At 38.7% G+C, this 16,803-nt stretch overlaps 1 protein-coding gene across 6 annotated transcripts in view; it reads left to right on the forward strand.

Annotated features, from left to right (window-relative positions):
• DAB2IP (DAB2 interacting protein) overlaps positions 1 to 16,803 on the forward strand; it is a 921,554-nt gene that overhangs the window by 575,326 nt on the left and 329,425 nt on the right. For all 6 annotated transcript variants that reach the window (XM_053695575.1, XM_053695573.1, XM_053695574.1 and 3 more), the window contains one exon: positions 7,845 to 7,998. In XM_053695575.1, the coding sequence (XP_053551550.1) occupies positions 7,845 to 7,998 (154 nt within the window). The remainder of the gene's footprint in view (positions 1 to 7,844; positions 7,999 to 16,803) is intronic.

The following is a 16,803-nucleotide window of genomic DNA, read 5'->3' on the forward strand; positions in this document are numbered from 1 at the left end:
TTGAAAAGTCCCTTGGAGTGCGCTTGTCTTGCATTTCTATCTACTCTGTTTGCTGCACCCAGGGCATAAGGTCTTTTGGTTATTGGGAGTGCAATTTCCTGTCTGTCTATATATGTATATATATAATAACATATTTATAACATATTTTATATATATATTTTATAACATTTTTATAATATATTTTATAACATATTTATAACATTTTTATAACATCATTATAACATATTTGATATACCGGTATATTTTATAACATATTTATAACATTTTTATAACATCATTATAACATATTTGATATATATTTTATAACATATTTATAACATTTTATAACATCATTATAACATATTTGATATATATTTTATAACAAATTTATAACATTTTTATAACATATTTTATAACACTTTTATAACATATTTATAACATATTTTATAACACTTTTATAACAAATTTATAACATTTTTATAACATATTTTATAACACTTTTATAACATATTTATAACACTTTTATAACAAATTTATAACATTTTTATAACATATTTTATAACACTTTTATAACATATTTATAACATATTTTATAACACTTTTATAACAAATTTATAACATTTTTATAACATATTTTATAACACTTTTATAACATATTTATAACATATTTTATAACACTTTTATAACAAATTTATAACATTTTTATAACATATTTTATAACACTTTTATAACATATTTATAACATATTTTATAACACTTTTATAACAAATTTATAACATTTTTATAACATATTTTATAACACTTTTATAACAAATTTATAACATTTTTATAACATATTTTATAACACTTTTATAACATATTTATAACATATTTTATAACACTTTTATAACAAATTTATAACATTTTTATAACATATTTTATAACATATTTTATAACAAATTTATAACATTTTTATAACATATTTTATAACACTTTTATAACCTATTTATAACATATTTTATAACACTTTTATAACAAATTTATAACATTTTTATAACATATTTTATAACATATTTTATAACAAATTTATAACATTTTTATAACATATTTTATAACACTTTTATAACCTATTTATAACATATTTTATAACACTTTTATAACAAATTTATAACATTTTTATAACATATTTTATAACATATTTTATAACATATTTTATAACAAATTTATAACATTTTTATAACATATTTTATAACACTTTTATAACATATTTATAACATATTTTATAACACTTTTATAACAAATTTATAACATTTTTATAACATATTTTATACATATATTACAGTATTTTTGTAAAATGGATGTACTGAGAAATGAACATGTTTTATTTTTATGCTTGTGGGGTAGGTCATTGTTTACCAATACAATAGTTGTGCCAATCAGCAACAAAGTAAATCTCATACTATTGTCATTTTATTCTTCTTGTTTTACAAGGACAAAATATTATACATACCATATGACGTCTGCCTGATTGTGTAAATACAGGGAGTTATCAGCAGTAATAACATCAGTAGTTTTATATAAATCTCAGCAACTAACTTATTTCAGGTTATTACCCAACAGTAATTAGTAACATTACACTCACTAACGAACCTTTAGCTATAGTATCACCTTTTAGCCTCATCTCTAGTAGCTATAGGGTTAAAAACAATCTCTCTCAGCACATACATGTGTGTGCACATTATACAGCTGTAGGAGGTTCTGTAACACAGCTGGATGAAACACTAATTAATTATTTAATATTTCAAAAGTATCTGTGAAAATACATCTGAATTATTAACACTGTCAGTGCCAGATAATATTATGTGAGTGGTGAAGGTATGTTTATAAATATCCCCATCATATGATGTACTGTACAAGCTGGTTCTTACACTGGTCATCAGACACCACCTGCAGCTAATTTTATATGACTGTAATAATATGATGTGCGTGTATATATATATATACATCAGGGCATGACATGTGTTGACTGGTCCTGACATTCTATTTCCTTATCAGAGATGTCTGAAGACTATAGCAATCTATTATAGAACAGCCAAAGGCAGCTGTTACATTGTGATATTTATATTCACAGCTATGAGATGTGTTGTATTCTCGGTTCCTCTCCCGCTGATGTTTTCTGTAGATCTAGTTAATCGCTTGTGCCTCATCACTTACACTGACAATGCTCGTGAGATATGCTCAGCACATCCTTACACTAGAGAACAGGCTCTGGGCAAGCTTCATCCTCAGAACAATTTGTTTGTTAGGAACTGCCAGTGTCTATAGTCAGTTGTATGTAGCACAGACACACTTAAAGGGATACTAAACCCAATTTATTTATTTCATGATTCAGATAGAGCATGAGATTTTAAGCACCTTTCTAATTTACTCCTATTATCAATTTTTCTTTATTCTCATGCTATCTTGATTTGAAAAGCAGTACTGTAAGCTTTAGAGCCAGACCATTTTTTGTTCAGAACATGGGTAGCACTTGCTGATTTGTGGCTAAATGTAGCAAACCAATCAGCAAGGTCTACCAAGGTGTTGAACTAAAAAATGGGCCGGCTCCTAACCTTTTATTACTGCTTTTTCAAATCAAGATAACATGAGAACAAAGAAAAATTGATAATAGGAGTAAATTAAAAAGTTGCTTAAAATTGCACGCTCTATCTGAATCATGAAAGAAAATATGAGGGGTTAGAATCCCTTTAAGACCATAACAAGTGCTCTGGTTTTGTGTATAGTGTTACTGATTGTGATGACTGTAATAAGGTTTCCTGTATGAGTCACAACCAAAATAGATTTGTAACCAATAACCGGAAACATTCCTCTTATATTACAAATACATTGTGTCATATTTTAGGTAAGTGATCACATTCCTATAGTATTATAGTGTTTTATACACTGAAAATGGTGTACGTCAGGGCAGCAGAATAGGATTCATTTCTAATGGGTGAAATCTCCTTTTTTCTGCTAATGCACATTCTTCTGTATATGCAATGCAATCTGTAGGGTCATAAAGATGGACATTGTTATTTATTTTCAGTGTGTTGTGATGGTATTTGGTGTAGATGGAGTTTTGTTTTCACATTTTCTAGTATCACATTGTGTGCATTAGTGTAGGTAACGCTGCACATGCCTCTCATGCAGTCGTTACAATGCTGGTTTATGCCATGATAGCCTGCCCTCTGGGCAATGGCACATAGGGTATTTATGGATAAAATAGTACAAATCATACAACAGTCCTGTTATGCAAACAAAAGATAAAACCATATATTACTGACTTGCTGAGAATAATACATGAGGATCCTACAGTAAATAGTTGTTGTAGGCAAGTTTAGTAGCTTAAGTGCATCCTTATGGGAGTCCAGGGCAACCAATGGACACCTCCTAAATCCCTTTATTTCATGGCAGTTATGTTCCTTTCCTAGTGAAACAAAATATGTAGATGTTTAGGTACAAGTTGTATGTGTGTTACATCTGTACAGTTATATGTATGGTCCAGTGGCACAGTCATGTGTGTGGTACAATCATGAGTGTTGTATTGTAGTGGTCATGTGTTAGGTACAAGTTGTATGTGTGTTACATCTGTACAGTTATATGTATGGTCCAATGGCACAGTCATGTGTGTGGTACAATCATGAGTGTTGTATTGTAGTGGTCATGTGTTAGGTACAAGTTGTATGTGTGTTACATCTGTACAGTTATATGTATGGTCCAGTGGCACAGTCATGTGTGTGGTACAATCATGAGTGTTGTATTGTAGTGGTCATGTGTTAGGTACAAGTTGTATGTGTGTTACATCTGTACAGTTATATGTATGGTCCAGTGGCACAGTCATGTGTGTGATACAATCATGAGTGTTGTATTGTAGTGGTCATGTGTTAGGTACAAGTTGTATGTGTGTTACATCTGTACCGTTATATGTATGGTCCAGTGGCACAGTCATGTGTGTGGTACAATCATGAGTGTGGTATGTTTGTGGTACAGTGGTGCTTTCATGTGTGTGGTACAGTGGTACATACAGTATATTTATGTGTGTGGGACATTGAAGTGTATGTGTGTTTGTTACAATGGTACAGTTGTGTGCAGCACACGTGTGTGTGGTACAGTGGTAAAGTCATGTCTGTGGTACAGACATGTTAGTGGGCAGTCGTGTGTGGTACAGACATGTTAGTGGGCAGTCGTGTGTGGTACAGACATGTTAGTAGGCAGTCGTGTGTGGTACAGACATGTTAGTGGGCAGTCGTGTGTGGTACAGACATGTTAGTAGGCAGTCATGTGTGGTACAGACATGTTAGTGGGCAGTCGTGTGTGGTACAGACATGTTAGTAGGCAGTCATGTGTGGTACAGACATGTTAGTGGGCAGTCGTGTGTGGTACAGACATGTGAGTGGGCAGTCGTGTGTGGTACAGACATGTTAGTGGGCAGTTGTGTGTGGTACAGACATGTTAGTGGGCAGTAGTGTGTGGTACAGACATGTTAGTGGGCAGTCGTGTGTGGTACAGAGATGTTAGTGGGCAGTCATGTGAGGTACAGACATGTTACTGGGCAGTCGTGTGTGGTACAGACATGTTAGTCGGCAGTCGTGTGTGGTACAGACATGTTAGTGGTACAGACATGTTAGTGGTACAGTGGTAAAGTCATGTCTGTGGTACAGACATGTTAGTGGGCAGTCGTGTGTGGTACAGACATGTTAGTGGGCAGTCTTGTGTGGTACAGAGATGTTAGTGGGCAGTCATGTGAGGTACAGACATGTTAGTGGGCAGTCGTGTGTGGTACAGACATGTTAGTCGGCAGTCGTGTGTGGTACAGACATGTTAGTGGGCAGTTGTGTGTGGTACAGATATGTTAGTAGGCAGTTGTGTGTGGTACAGACATGTTAGTGGGCAGTTGTGTGTGGTACAGACATGTTAGTGGGCAGTTGTGTGTGGTACAGACATGTTAGTAGGCAGTTGTGTGTGGTACAAACATGTTAGTGGGAAGTTATGTGTGGTACAAACATGTTAGTGGGCAGTTGTGTGTGGTACAGACATGTTAGTAGGCAGTTGTGTGTGGTGCAGACATGTTAGTGGGCAGTTGTGTGTGGTACATACATGTTAGTAGGCAGTCGTGTGTGGTGCAGACATGTTAGTGGGCAGTCGTGTGTGGTGCAGACATGTTAGTGGGCAGTCGTGTGTGGTACATGCATGTTAGTAGGCAGTCGTGTGTGGTGCAGACATGTTAGTGGGCAGTCGTGTGTGGTACATGCATGTTAGTAGGCAGTTGTGTGTGGTGCAGACATGTTAGTGGGCAGTCGTGTGTGGTACATACATGTTAGTAGGCAGTCGTGTGTGGTGCAGACATGTTAGTGGGCAGTCGTGTGTGGTGCAGACATGTTAGTGGGCAGTTGTGTGTGGTGCAGACATGTTAGTGGGCAGTTGTGTGTGGTACATACATGTTAGTAGGCAGTCGTGTGTGGTGCAGACATGTTAGTGGGCAGTCGTGTGTGGTACATACATGTTAGTAGGCAGTCGTGTGTGGTGCAGACATGTTAGCGGGCAGACGTGTGTGGTACAGACATGTTAGTGGGCAGTTGTGTGTGGTGCAGACATGTTAGTAGGCAGTCATGTGTGGTACAGACATGTTAGTGGGCAGTTGTGTGTGGTACAGACATGTTAGTGGGCAGTTGTGTGTGGTGCAGACATGTTAGTGGGCAGTCGTGTGTGGTGCAGACATGTTAGTGGGCAGTCGTGTGTGGTGCAGACATGTTAGTGGGCAGTCGTGTGTGGTGCAGACATGTTAGTTAGTAGGCAGTCGTGTGTGGTACATACATGTTAGTGGGCAGTCGTGTGTGGTGCAGACATGTTAGTTAGTAGGCAGTCGTGTGTGGTACATACATGTTAGTGGGCAGTCGTGTGTGGTGCAGACATGTTAGTGGGCAGTCGTGTGTGGTGCAGACATGTTAGTTAGTAGGCAGTCGTGTGTGGTACATACATGTTAGTGGGCAGTCGTGTGTGGTACAGACATGTTAGTTAGTAGGCAGTCGTGTGTGGTACATACATGTTAGTGGGCAGTCGTGTGTGGTGCAGACATGTTAGTGGGCAGTCGTGTGTGGTGCAGACATGTTAGTGGGCAGTCGTGTGTGGTGCAGACATGTTAGTGGGCAGTCGTGTGTGGTGCAGACATGTTAGTGGGCAGTCGTGTGTGGTACATACATGTTAGTAGGCAGTTGTGTGTGGTGCAGACATGTTAGTGGGCAGTCGTGTGTGGTACATACATGTTAGTAGGCAGTTGTGTGTGGTGCAGACATGTTAGTGGGCAGTTGTGTGTGGTGCAGACATGTTAGTGGGCAGTCGTGTGTGGTGCAGACATGTTAGTAGGCAGTTGTGTGTGGTACAGACATGTTAGTAGGCAGTTGTGTGTGGTGCAGACATGTTAGTGGGCAGTCGTGTGTGGTGCAGACATGTTAGTGGGCAGTCGTGTGTGGTGCAGACATGTTAGTAGGCAGTCGTGTGTGGTGCAGACATGTTAGTAGGCAGTTGTGTGTGGTGCAGACATGTTAGTGGGCAGTCGTGTGTGGTACAGACATGTTAGTGGGCAGTCGTGTGTGGTGCAGACATGTTAGTGGGCAGTTGTGTGTGGTACAGACATGTTAGTAGGCAGTTGTGTGTGGTGCAGACATGTTAGTGGGCAGTCGTGTGTGGTGCAGACATGTTAGTAGGCAGTTGTGTGTGGTACAGACATGTTAGTAGGCAGTTGTGTGTGGTACAGACATGTTAGTGGGCAGTCGTGTGTGGTGCAGACATGTTAGTGGGCAGTTGTGTGTGGTACAGACATGTTAGTGGGCAGTCGTGTGTGGTGCAGACATGTTAGTAGGCAGTTGTGTGTGGTACAGACATGTTAGTAGGCAGTTGTGTGTGGTACAGACATGTTAGTGGGCAGTCGTGTGTGGTGCAGACATGTTAGTGGGCAGTTGTGTGTGGTACAGACATGTTAGTGGGCAGTCGTGTGTGGTGCAGACATGTTAGTGGGCAGTTGTGTGTGGTACAGACATGTTAGTAGGCAGTTGTGTGTGGTGCAGACATGTTAGTGGGCAGTCGTGTGTGGTGCAGACATGTTAGTAGGCAGTTGTGTGTGGTACAGACATGTTAGTAGGCAGTTGTGTGTGGTACAGACATGTTAGCGGGCAGTCGTGTGTGGTACAGACATGTTAGTGGGCAGTCGTGTGTGGTGCAGACATGTTAGTAGGCAGTTGTGTGTGGTGCAGACATGTTAGTAGGCAGTTGTGTGTGGTACAGACATGTTAGTAGGCAGTTGTGTGTGGTACAGACATGTTAGTAGGCAGTCGTGTGTGGTGCAGACATGTTAGTGGGCAGTCGTGTGTGGTGCAGACATGTTAGTTAGTAGGCAGTCATGTGCTTGCCCATTACAGGGTGTCTGCTGCTGTATATATACAGATGTGGACAATACTGATATGTTAACTTATCTATATTTAGTGCACTACTTGCTGCACATGCGCAGATGAGTTATGCACTAACACCTCTGGGCGTATAGTTTAATGTTGTGCAGAAGTTACTGTTATGTACCAGTGGAACACCCTTACTAAGGGCAACATGTATCCTTTGTTTAACAATAAATTGCTACTAATGTTCTAACTGTAAGGATAGCTGTGGTCATTGTCTGTTGCTATTAGGATGATACTTTGTTCTCAGCCTTATAAATAACAGTTGTGAGAAGCTATAATTATCTCTTTCATAAGATGAATATGGTGCTGTTTGTTAAGCAAGTTACTTTACAAGACAGTGATGTCATGTTATGAGCATGATGAGACTTTAACATAAATATACATTTATCTATCTGACAGGTCACATCTAATGCCGAGGCTGAAAGAATCGCGGTCCCACGAGTCTTTGCTCAGTCCAAGTAGTGCGGTTGAAGCCCTTGATCTAAGCATGGAAGAGGAGGTTGTAATAAAGCCTGTTCACAGTAGCATCCTTGGACAGGATTATTGTTTCGAGGTAAGCGGATTTCGGGTTCTTGGGAAGTTCAGTGTGTCAGTGGAACGCTTAGCACCTGGCTGCCAACGACAACGTAGCGCAGGTGCCAGGAGGATTTGTGCAGATTATTAATAGCCTGTGAACGAGCATATTATACTCCTGATGGGAGAGAGCCTGATTATATAATGCTATAAAGCCTCTGTCTCACTTCCAGTAATCACACTAAGTCGTGTATTCCAAATGAATGATGTAGAAATAAAGACGTGTGTTTGCCATATCATCTGTTATTAGCAGATCTCTGTGTATAAGTCTCACATCCTGGGGCTGTACAGTTGTGCATGCTGGGATTGTAGCTAATAAATATAGCTGAGCTTTGCTATGGTATCAGACTGCGCAAATACATGAGCTCTTTACACTAAAAGTATTTTACAACTATTAACCCCTTCGCTACCTGGAATTTTATTTAAAAAAACTAACGCCTAGATTGCGAGTTTTGTCGGTAAAGACCCACGGTGCTAACAAGCCTTTTTTTCCAGCACACCCTTAAGCCAACGCAGGTATTACAAGTTGTCTGAATCGCTGCGTTAGCCTCAGAAAAGGGAGCGTGGAGCCAAATTTAGCTTCCCTTCAACTCTCAATACCAGCGTTGCCTACGGTAGCGGTAAGCTGGAAAAACGTGCTTGTGCACGATTTCCCCATAGGAAACAATGGGGCTGAGCTGGCTGAAAAAAAACCTAACACCTGCAAAAAAGCAGCGTTCAGCTCCTAACACAGCCCCATTGTTTCCTATGGAGAAACACTTTCTAAGTCTACACCTAACACCCTAACATGAACCCCGAGTCTAAACACCCCTAACCTTGAACCCCTAATCTGCCGCCCCCGCTATCGCTGACACCTGCATTATACTATTAACCCCTAATCTGCCGCTCCGGACACCGCTGCAACCTACATTATCCCTATGAACCTCTAATCTGCTGCCCCTAACACCGCCGACCCTATATTATATTTATTACCCCATAATCTGCCCCCCCCAATGTCGCTGCCACCTACCAACACTTATTAACCCCTAATCTGCCGCTCCAGACACCGCCGCAACCTACATAATAGCTATGAATCTCTAATCTGCTGTCTCTAACATCACCAACACCTACATTATAAGTATTAACCCCTAATCTGTCCCCCCCAACGTTGCCGCCACCTACCAACACTTATTAACCCCTAATCTGCCGACCGGACATCACCGTCACTATAATAAATGTATTAACCCCTAAACCGCTGCACTCCCGCCTCGCAAACACTATAATAAAATTTATTAACCCCTAATCTGACCTCCCTAACATCGCCGCCACCTACCTACAATTATTAACCCCTAATCTGCCATCCCCAATGTTGCGGCTACTATAATAAAGTTATTAACCCCTAAACCTAAGTCTAACCCTAACCCTAACACCCCCCTAAATTAAATATAATTTAAATAAAATGAAATAAATTTACTATAATTAAATAAATTATTCCTATTTAAAACTAAATACTTACCTATAAAATAAACCATAAGATAGCTACAATATAACTAATAATTACATTGTAGCTAATTAATAACTATTTAATAGCTACCTAGTTAAAATAATTACAATATTACCTGTAAAATAAATACTAATCTAAGTTACAAATACACCTAACACTACACTATGAATAAATTAATTAAATAAATTACCTACAATTATCTAAACTCAAATACAATTAAATAAACTAAACTATAGTAAAAAACAAAACTATAATAAACAAAAAACAAACAAAAAATTACAAGAATTTTAATCTAATTGCACCTAATCTAAGCCCCCTAATAAAATAAAAAGTCCCCCAAAATAATAAAATTCCCTACCCTATACTAAATTACAAAGTAATCAGCTCTTTTACCTGTAAAAAAAAATACAATCCCCTCAACATTACAACCAACCACCCACACACCCCTACTCTAAAACCACCCGATCCCCCCTTAAAAAAACCTAACACTACCCCCCTGAAGATCACCCTACCTTGAGCCGTGTTCAGCCAGCCGGCCACCGATGGAACAGAAGAGGACATCCGGACTGGCAGAAGTCTTCTTCCTATCTGGGCAGAAGAGGACATCCGGACCGGCAGACATCTTCATCCAGGTGGCATCTTCTATCTTCATCCTTCCGGAGCGGAGCCATCTTCTATCCAGCCGACGCGGAGCCATCCTCTTCTTCCGATGGACTAACGATGAATGAAGGTTCCTTTAAATTACGTCATCCAAGATGGCGTCCCTCAAATTCCGATTGGCTGATAGGATTCTATCAGCCAATCGGAATTAAGGTAGGGAAAATCTGATTGGTTGATTTAATCAGCCAATCAGATTGAAGTTCAATCTGATTGGCTGATTGGATGAGCCAATAGAATGCGAGGTCAATTCTGTTGGCTCATCCAATCAGCCAATCGGATTGAACTTCAATCTGATTGGCTGATTAAATCATCCAATCAGATTTTTCCTACCTTAATTCCGATTGGCTGAAAGAATCCTATCAGCCAATCAGAATTCGAGGGACGCCATCTTGGAAGACGTAATTTAAAGAAACCTTCATTCGTCGTTAGTCCGTCGGAAGAAGAGGATGGCTCCGCGTCGGCTAAATAGAAGATGGCTCCGCTCCGGAAGGATGAAGATAGAAGATGCCGCCTGGATGAAGATGTCTGCCGGTCTGGATGCCCTCTTCTGTTCCATCCATGGCCGGCTGGCTGAACACGGCTCAAGGTAGGGTGATCTTCAGGGGGGTAGTGTTAGGTTTTTTAAGGGGGGATCGGGTGGTTTTAAAGTAGGGGTGTGTGGGTGGTGGGTTGTAATGTTGGGGGGGGATTGTATTTTTTTACAGGTAAAAGAGCTGATTACTTTGGGGCAATGCCCGCAAAAAGCCCTTTTAAGGGCTGGTAAAAGAGCTGATTACTTTGTAATTTAGTATAGGGTAGGGTATTTTATTATTTTGTGGGGCTTTTATTTTGTTACGGGGCTTAGATTAGGTGTAATTAGATTAAAATTCTTGTAATATTTTTTTATTTTTTTGTAATTTAGTGTTTGTTTTTTTGTACTATAGTTTAGTTTATTTAATTGTATTTGAGTTTAGATAACTGTAGGTAATTTATTTAATTAATTTATTGATAGTGTAGTGTTAGGTGTATTTGTAACTTAGGTTTGGATTTATTTTACAGGTAATATTGTAATTATTTTAACTAGGTAGCTATTAAATAGTTATTTTAACTATTTAATAGCTATTGTACCTAGTTACAATAAATACAAAGTTGCCTGTAAAATAAATATAAACCCTAAAATAGCTACAATGTAATTATTAGTTATATTGTAGCTATATTAGGGTTTATTTTATAGGTAAGTATTTATTTTTAAATAGGATTAATTTATTTAATGATAGTAATTTTAGTTCATTTTATTTAAATTATATTTAACTTAGGGGGGGTTAGGGTTAGACTTAGGTTTAGGGGTTAATAACTTTATTATAGTCCGGTCGGCAGATTAGGGGTTAATAAGTGTAGGTAGGTGGCGGCGAGGTTGGGGGGGCAGATTAGGGGGTAATAAATATAATATAGGTGTCGGCGATGTTAGGGACAGCAGATTAGGGGTTCATAGGGATAATGTAGGTGGCGGCGATGTCCGGTGTGAAGATTAGGGGTTACAAAAATTTATTATAGGGTTTGCGATGTGGGGGGGCCTCGGTTTATGGGTTCATAGGTAGTTTATGGGTGTTAGTGTACTTTTAGCACTGTAGTTAAGAGCGTTAGCCCATAAAACTCTTAACTACTGACTTTTCTTCTCGGTTGGAGTCTTGGCGGTAGAGGCTCTACCGCTCACTTCATCCAAGACTCGTAATACAGGCATTAGGCAAATCCCATAGAAAAGATAGTATACGCAATTGACGTAAGGGGATTTGCGGTAGCCTCGAGTTGCGGAAGAAAAGTGAGCGGTAGACCTGTACCTGTCAGACTCGTAATACCAGCATTAGATAAAAAGCAGCGTTAGGACCCCTTAACGCTGCTTTTTAAGGCTAACGCAGAACTCGTAATCTAGGCATAAGAATTTTTAGTATTTTTGCTATCACTCCATTTAAACAGAAATAGAGCTTTGTTTTTTTTTATTTACTTATCAAAACTATAATTCTTTTTTAGTAAAGGACCAAAGGTATTGAGCTAGGCCCATTTTGGTATATTTCATGCCACTGTTGTGCCGCCAAATGTGTTCATATAAAAAAATTGTTAACTTTTAGACAAACTTTGTGTTTCTCACTGAAATTCTTTACATATCGCTTGTGTAGTCATAACACAAATGATTGTAAAAGCTTCTCTGGGATCTCCTTTGTTCAGAAATAGCAGACACACATGGTTTTGCCATTACTTTTTGGTACAACCTCAATTCTGAAAAAGTTCGGACAGTATGGAAAATGCAAAAAAAAAAAAGTCATTTGAAAATCAATTCACCCTGTACTATATCGAAAACACATTATTAACACATCATTTGTTTTACTTTGTGAATTTAATGTATTTTTGAAAATATACACTCATTTCAAATCTGATGACTGCTGCACGTTCCAAAAACGTTGGGACAGGAGCAATTTAGGAGTAATAGTGATGTGAAATAATAAAGTGATGTGAAACAGGTGAGGCAATCGTGCAACCATAGTATATAAGCACCCTCCAAAAAAAGCCCTAGTCCTTTAAGAGCAAGGATGGGTCGAGGCTCGCCAATCTGCCAACAGATGCGTCAGCAAATAATCCAACAAAAACAAATTGGTAGGATTTTGGGCATTTCACCTTCTACAGTGCACAATATAATTAAAAGATTCAAGGAATCCGGTCAAATCTCAGTGCGTAAAGGGTAAGGCCGAAAACCACTTCTGAATGTGCGTGATCTCCGATCTCTCAGACATCACTGTCTCAAAAACCGTCATGAGTCTGTAATGGATATCCTGACATGGGCTCGGGAATAATTTGGTAAACCTTTTTCTATCAACACCATTCGCTGCTGCATCCACAGATTCAAGTGAAGCCTTTACTATGCAAAGCAGAATTCCTACATCAACACTGTCCAGAAGCTTCGCCGACTTCTTGGGGCTCGGTCTCATCTGAGATGGACAGTAGTACAGTGGAATCGTGTTTTGTGGTCCGATGAGTCAACATTTCAAATAGTTTTTTTAAAAAACAGCCATTGTGTTCTCAGAGCTAAAGAGGAAAAGGACCATCCAAGCTGTTATCAGCATCAGGTCCAAAAGCCAGCGTCTGTCATGGTATGGGCGTGTGTCAGTGCCCATGGCTTGGGTAACTTGCACATCTGTTAGGGCACCATTAATGCAGAAAGATATGTATACATTTTAGAGCAACATACGCTGCCATCCAAACGTCATCTTTTCCAAGGATGTCCCTGCATTTTCCAGCAGGACAACGCAATATCTGCCCGGATAACAAGCACATGGTTGCGTAAGCAGAGAGTGTGGGTGCTAGCATGGTCTGCTGCAGACCTGGCCTGTCTCCGATTAAGAACGCGTGGCGCATTATAAAGCGCAAAATAAGGAATGAATGTTCCGTACAGTTGTGCAGCTGAAAACTTGCATAATGGATGAAGGGGGGCAATTTCTGCTTGCTAAACTTAACCAAATGGTGTCTTCAATGCCCAAACACTTAATAAGTGTTATTAAAAGAAAAGGTGATGTTACACAGTGGTAGAGTCGACTGTCACAACTTCTTTAGAGGATGTTGCAGTCATCAACACGTTTCGGCTTTCCAAAAGCCTTTCTCAAGCTCAATTGAGCTCGATTGAGCTTGAGAAAGGCTTTTGGAAAGCCGAAACAAGTTGCTCTGTACTGTGTCCACCTTAGGCTTCCGTAGCTGCAACGTTCTGTCAGCGTGAGAGACTCCAGGAGTGTGAATATACTGATAGAGTACCCTCCGTCATTGTTTGGAAGGCGCTGAACAGACTGGCGGCATTTTGGAAGCAGCATCAAAAACGGATCATTGGCTTCTGGTGTAAGTAAAAAAGTGCACCTTTGCCATATTTACTTTCTTGCTTGTAAAAGGATTTTCCATCCTTCTTCTCGTCCAATACAGCTTTGCATGGCTTCTTTCAATTAACAACCACGCTAACTGAATCATCAGCTAACTTGCTTTGGAGATATAACTAACATTTTATTCTGTCTAAAAGACTTTTATTATATTGTGAAAGACGCTATCTAGTGGAATACCATTGTCTTTCAACAAACGATTAATCAATTGTCTCTTTTATACATATGTTATGTTTTTTATGTTTTAACTGTTATAGCATTGATTTATTGTGTTACTGTGATTTATTGTGATTGATTGTGCTTTCATGTGTTTTTATGCTATGATTTTATGTTGATAAAATTGACACCTCTTTGCTCAATATCTTTTTGCTAACTGTTTTTGTCTAGAGATATTTATTTACCACAGTCAAATTTAACGTAGTCAGTAATATCTCCTTAATGGTACTGCACACATTTAGCTATTTTTTGAATAGTGCAGCTGTGTTAATTACCAGTTAGCAGAGTATCTGCTTACTTAGTAGTTAAATAGTTTCAGAAGTATATGTTCTTTAAGGATAGAGGGGTTCCTTAAATTATACAGCAGCTTTGTGATTTCAGCGCTGAGGTCTTAATCCTTTTTTTCTGTGATTTTGAGTTCTGTTCATGTAATTATCTTCTTTATAATAAATTCTGTTCATCATGTAAGAAAAAATAAAAATAAATTAATAATACTAATAATACCAAGCACTTTTACACTAATAAATCCCAATACTCAATAAACATGCCCACCATACCCATTATACCCCTGTTCTAAACATTTAAAGAGACATACACACATATCTCTATGGCTTTGTAGCACAGCAGGTGAATTGCACAACTATCTCTTATAAGCATCACTCACACTATTAAGAAATCGGTAAACATCCAGGTCCTTCATCCTGTGATGTAATTGTTTGTCTTTAATCTGCTCTTTTTTTTTCTTCTTTTTTTAATTAAGCTATCAAGAGATTAATAAGGGACAAATTTGTAGCCTCAGGGTTATTATCAGCAGAAGAATTTTGAGATTGTGATGGCTAAAAAAACAAACAGTAGCACTGAGGTTCAGACGTCATTATTTACCAAACAAGCGCAGGGTTGTGATGTGTCTGACATATTTCCTCTGTGTCACGTGTTATGTTAATTTCAGATCTTTGCCAATTGCTAAAGAAACATCTATATTATCACTGTTGAAAACTTTACAAATTCCCCAAAATGTTGTTTCCCTGAATATACTGTCTTGTGCTAATTTCCCTCCTTGTCACATAGTGCTGTCCCCTCATGTAGCCTATCTAGTGGGAATCAGATTGCCAGTATAATTCATTAGTGGGTTGTTGGGCAATTGTGCAACTGTTCAGTGCTTTATCATTTGTCTGCAGGAATAGGGTGAAGCTCTACAGAAATGCTATTAGCAGCCGCTCGCTCGCTTGCAAATTTGGCACATTGTACAACAGTTGATGGCAGTGCAATCTGCCTGGAATGTGTGCCCAGGAGGTTAAGGTGGGGAGCTGCCAAGCACCAGCTACATCGCTGTGTGTTACAGAGTGTGGCTCAGTGCCACAGTAGGGAGATTTGCCCTGGGGACGTGGGTATATGGCCATGATCAGACTGGGACAAATACACAATGCCAAATGTAAAGTGGTATCATGAGGTTCCCACCACAGTCATCCGTATTATGCCAGAATAATTCATTAACAGTAAAGTCTAAATAGAGAGAAAAGTTCAATAAGAATCTTCTCTGATGCATTCGTATTGCTCTACTGCCTGCCTGGTCCTGTGTGTTATATGTAAACGTGTTGCTTTACGGTGCTGAACCTCCATTTAAACCTTTGATCCTTAGAGTTCTGTCTCTGGGCTTCCCCTGCAATCTCTGGTCACACACCCAGTCCCTTCCATGTCCTGTATAGCTTCAGATGTAATGCAGTGATCACAGGATTCAGCACACACCAAGCAGCATAGAATGCAGTGACACCATCCTTTAGGTTTACAGGAAAAATATACTGTATATGTGGTTGCTACTTAAAGGGATACTAACCCCTCATTTTTTCTTTCATGATTCAGATAGAGCATGCAATTTTAAGCAACTTTCTAATTTACTCCTATTATCAATTTTTCTTTGTTCTCATGTTATCTTGATTTGAAAAAGCAGTAATAAAAGGTTAGGAGCCGGCCCATTTTTTAGTTCAGCACCTTGGTAGAGCTGCTGATTGGTTTGCTACATTTAGCCACAAATCAGCAAGTGCTACCCAGATGCTGAACAAAAAATGGTCTGGCTCTAAAGCTTACAGTACTGCTTTTTCAAATCAAGATAGCAAGAGAACAAAGAAAAATTGATAATAGGAGTAAATTAGAAAGGTGCTTAAAATCTCATGCTCTATCTGAATCATGAAATAAAAAAATTGGGTTTAGTGTCCCTTTAAATACATTTATGTTAGACAGGAAAGTAAACTAGATTCTTGATTGTTTATATGATTGTGTCATTGCGGCAAGTGTGTATAAACTGACATATGCACCAATACAAAATAAATACACTGTCCCACCCTGCAAGACACAACTCATCTACACAATGACACAACCCTTTTTACCATCACTAACTCACGTTATAATTTGCTCTGTTGTGTACATAGAAAGTGATTGTCAGTGTGGGCTCCAATGAAGTGAAAAAAAGTGATGAATATTAAGTTCATGTATTGCCTTATCTATTTTCTTGCATGAGATTAGAAAGTACAGAAAG

This window comes from Bombina bombina, chromosome 12, assembly GCF_027579735.1.
Source record: "Bombina bombina isolate aBomBom1 chromosome 12, aBomBom1.pri, whole genome shotgun sequence".
In the NCBI taxonomy this organism is placed as follows: domain Eukaryota; kingdom Metazoa; phylum Chordata; class Amphibia; order Anura; family Bombinatoridae; genus Bombina; species Bombina bombina.